Genomic DNA, 1354 nt, shown 5'->3' on the forward strand with positions numbered 1-1354 from the left:
CCCCGCCCTGAGCTGGACCCATCCTGCCCCCAGACTGGGACGACCCTGTCCTCAGACTGGGACTGGCGCAGTGAGAGCTGGCAGGTGAGGAGTCAGCAGTGCTGCCAGGGGTAAGTGAGGAGTTTTTCCGTGTGGTGTTTTTAATTTTTCCCATTCCCAAGCGCCCTCAGACACCTTCTCTGGGGCTGCTCGAGCTGGAATTCAGCGACATTTGCGTAGGGACTGAGGAAACGTGTAGCAAAAGTGGCTGCTGGGCGAGCTGTGACGCCGCGGGAGGGCGGGTTTGACACTGTATTCCGACAGCTCCAAATGCCAGCGAGGAATATCAAAGCAGGGGGGGTTACAGTCCTCTTGGGTTTGGCTTTCAGGGATACAGGAATAACTGGTTCCCTTACAGGAGAACAGGGAAGGGTTTGCGGCGATGGTGAGGGCTGGTGCTCAGCCTCGGCAGCCGCAGGCTCCACGCGCGGCAGGGCCTTGGCTGCAGGTCAGCGTTGCGGCTCCGGATCCGATGGAGCAGAGTGAGTCAGCTTTTATCGCAGCTCCTGGCCCAAATCCTCCCACAGGGCTCGTGCCGCCTTCGTGCTCGTGCCCCTGCTCCGGGGGCCTTGGGTCAGCAGGATGAGCTGTTTGCAGCCCGGCCGGACCCCAGCCCCCTTTCCACAGACATCCGCGGTGTGGGGCAGCTGCCAGGAGAACAGCAGCATTCCAGGGACCCGGCCGTGTCGGGGGGAGTAGCAGAGGGATAATCAGGAGCCTCTGATGGAGCTCGCAGTTTTAGTGTTAAATAACACCCGCTGGTGGCAGTTGGGGGGCAGGACTCGTGCCAGAACTATTAATACAGCCCCTATTTATACTGCAGGTTCCTGCGGACGGTGCAGCAGAGCGCTGCAGCTGCAGGGCTGACGTGGGAGAGCTGCCAGGCTCTGGGCAGAAAGCGATCCCTCGGGTCAGCGTGTGGGAAAGGGGACGGTGATCGAGCAGGATCGGGGCAGACCCGAGACAGCAGAGCGAGCTGGTGGCAGCACCCCACAATCGGGGGGGCAGAGCCGGCTGGTGACCTCCCTGCAGCCAGCAACTGCGCCGGGAGGCTTCCAGGAGCGGAACGCTGCCGGGAACGCTGCCAGGAACGCCCTCGGTCAGAGGCAGCACCGGCGATACCGGCAGAGACGGCCCGCCCCTGTGTGGGAGCCAGCGCCGGGGTGACTCGGGACAGAAGGAGCCTGAAAGGACGTCGGGGGGGGCGGTAAGTGCCTTGTCTGCTGGACTGGAAGGACGATGGAGAGCACGGGGGGGCCGTACCTGAACACGGCTGCCGTGACATCCCCCCTGGGAATAGCCCGGCTGCTGCCGG

At 63.4% G+C, this 1354-nt stretch overlaps 1 protein-coding gene across 1 annotated transcript in view; it reads left to right on the forward strand.

Annotated features, from left to right (window-relative positions):
- The first annotated feature begins 1278 nt into the window (after positions 1-1278).
- The window catches only part of LOC104511132 (myeloid-associated differentiation marker-like protein 2), a 1142-nt gene continuing 1066 nt past the window's right edge, over positions 1279-1354 (forward strand). Inside the window, 1 exon segment of the mRNA XM_010153614.1 lies at positions 1279-1322. Within this exon segment, the coding sequence (XP_010151916.1) occupies positions 1279-1322 (44 nt within the window).

This window comes from Eurypyga helias, unplaced genomic scaffold (genome assembly GCF_000690775.1).
Source record: "Eurypyga helias isolate BGI_N326 unplaced genomic scaffold, ASM69077v1 scaffold20256, whole genome shotgun sequence".
Classification (NCBI taxonomy): domain Eukaryota; kingdom Metazoa; phylum Chordata; class Aves; order Eurypygiformes; family Eurypygidae; genus Eurypyga; species Eurypyga helias.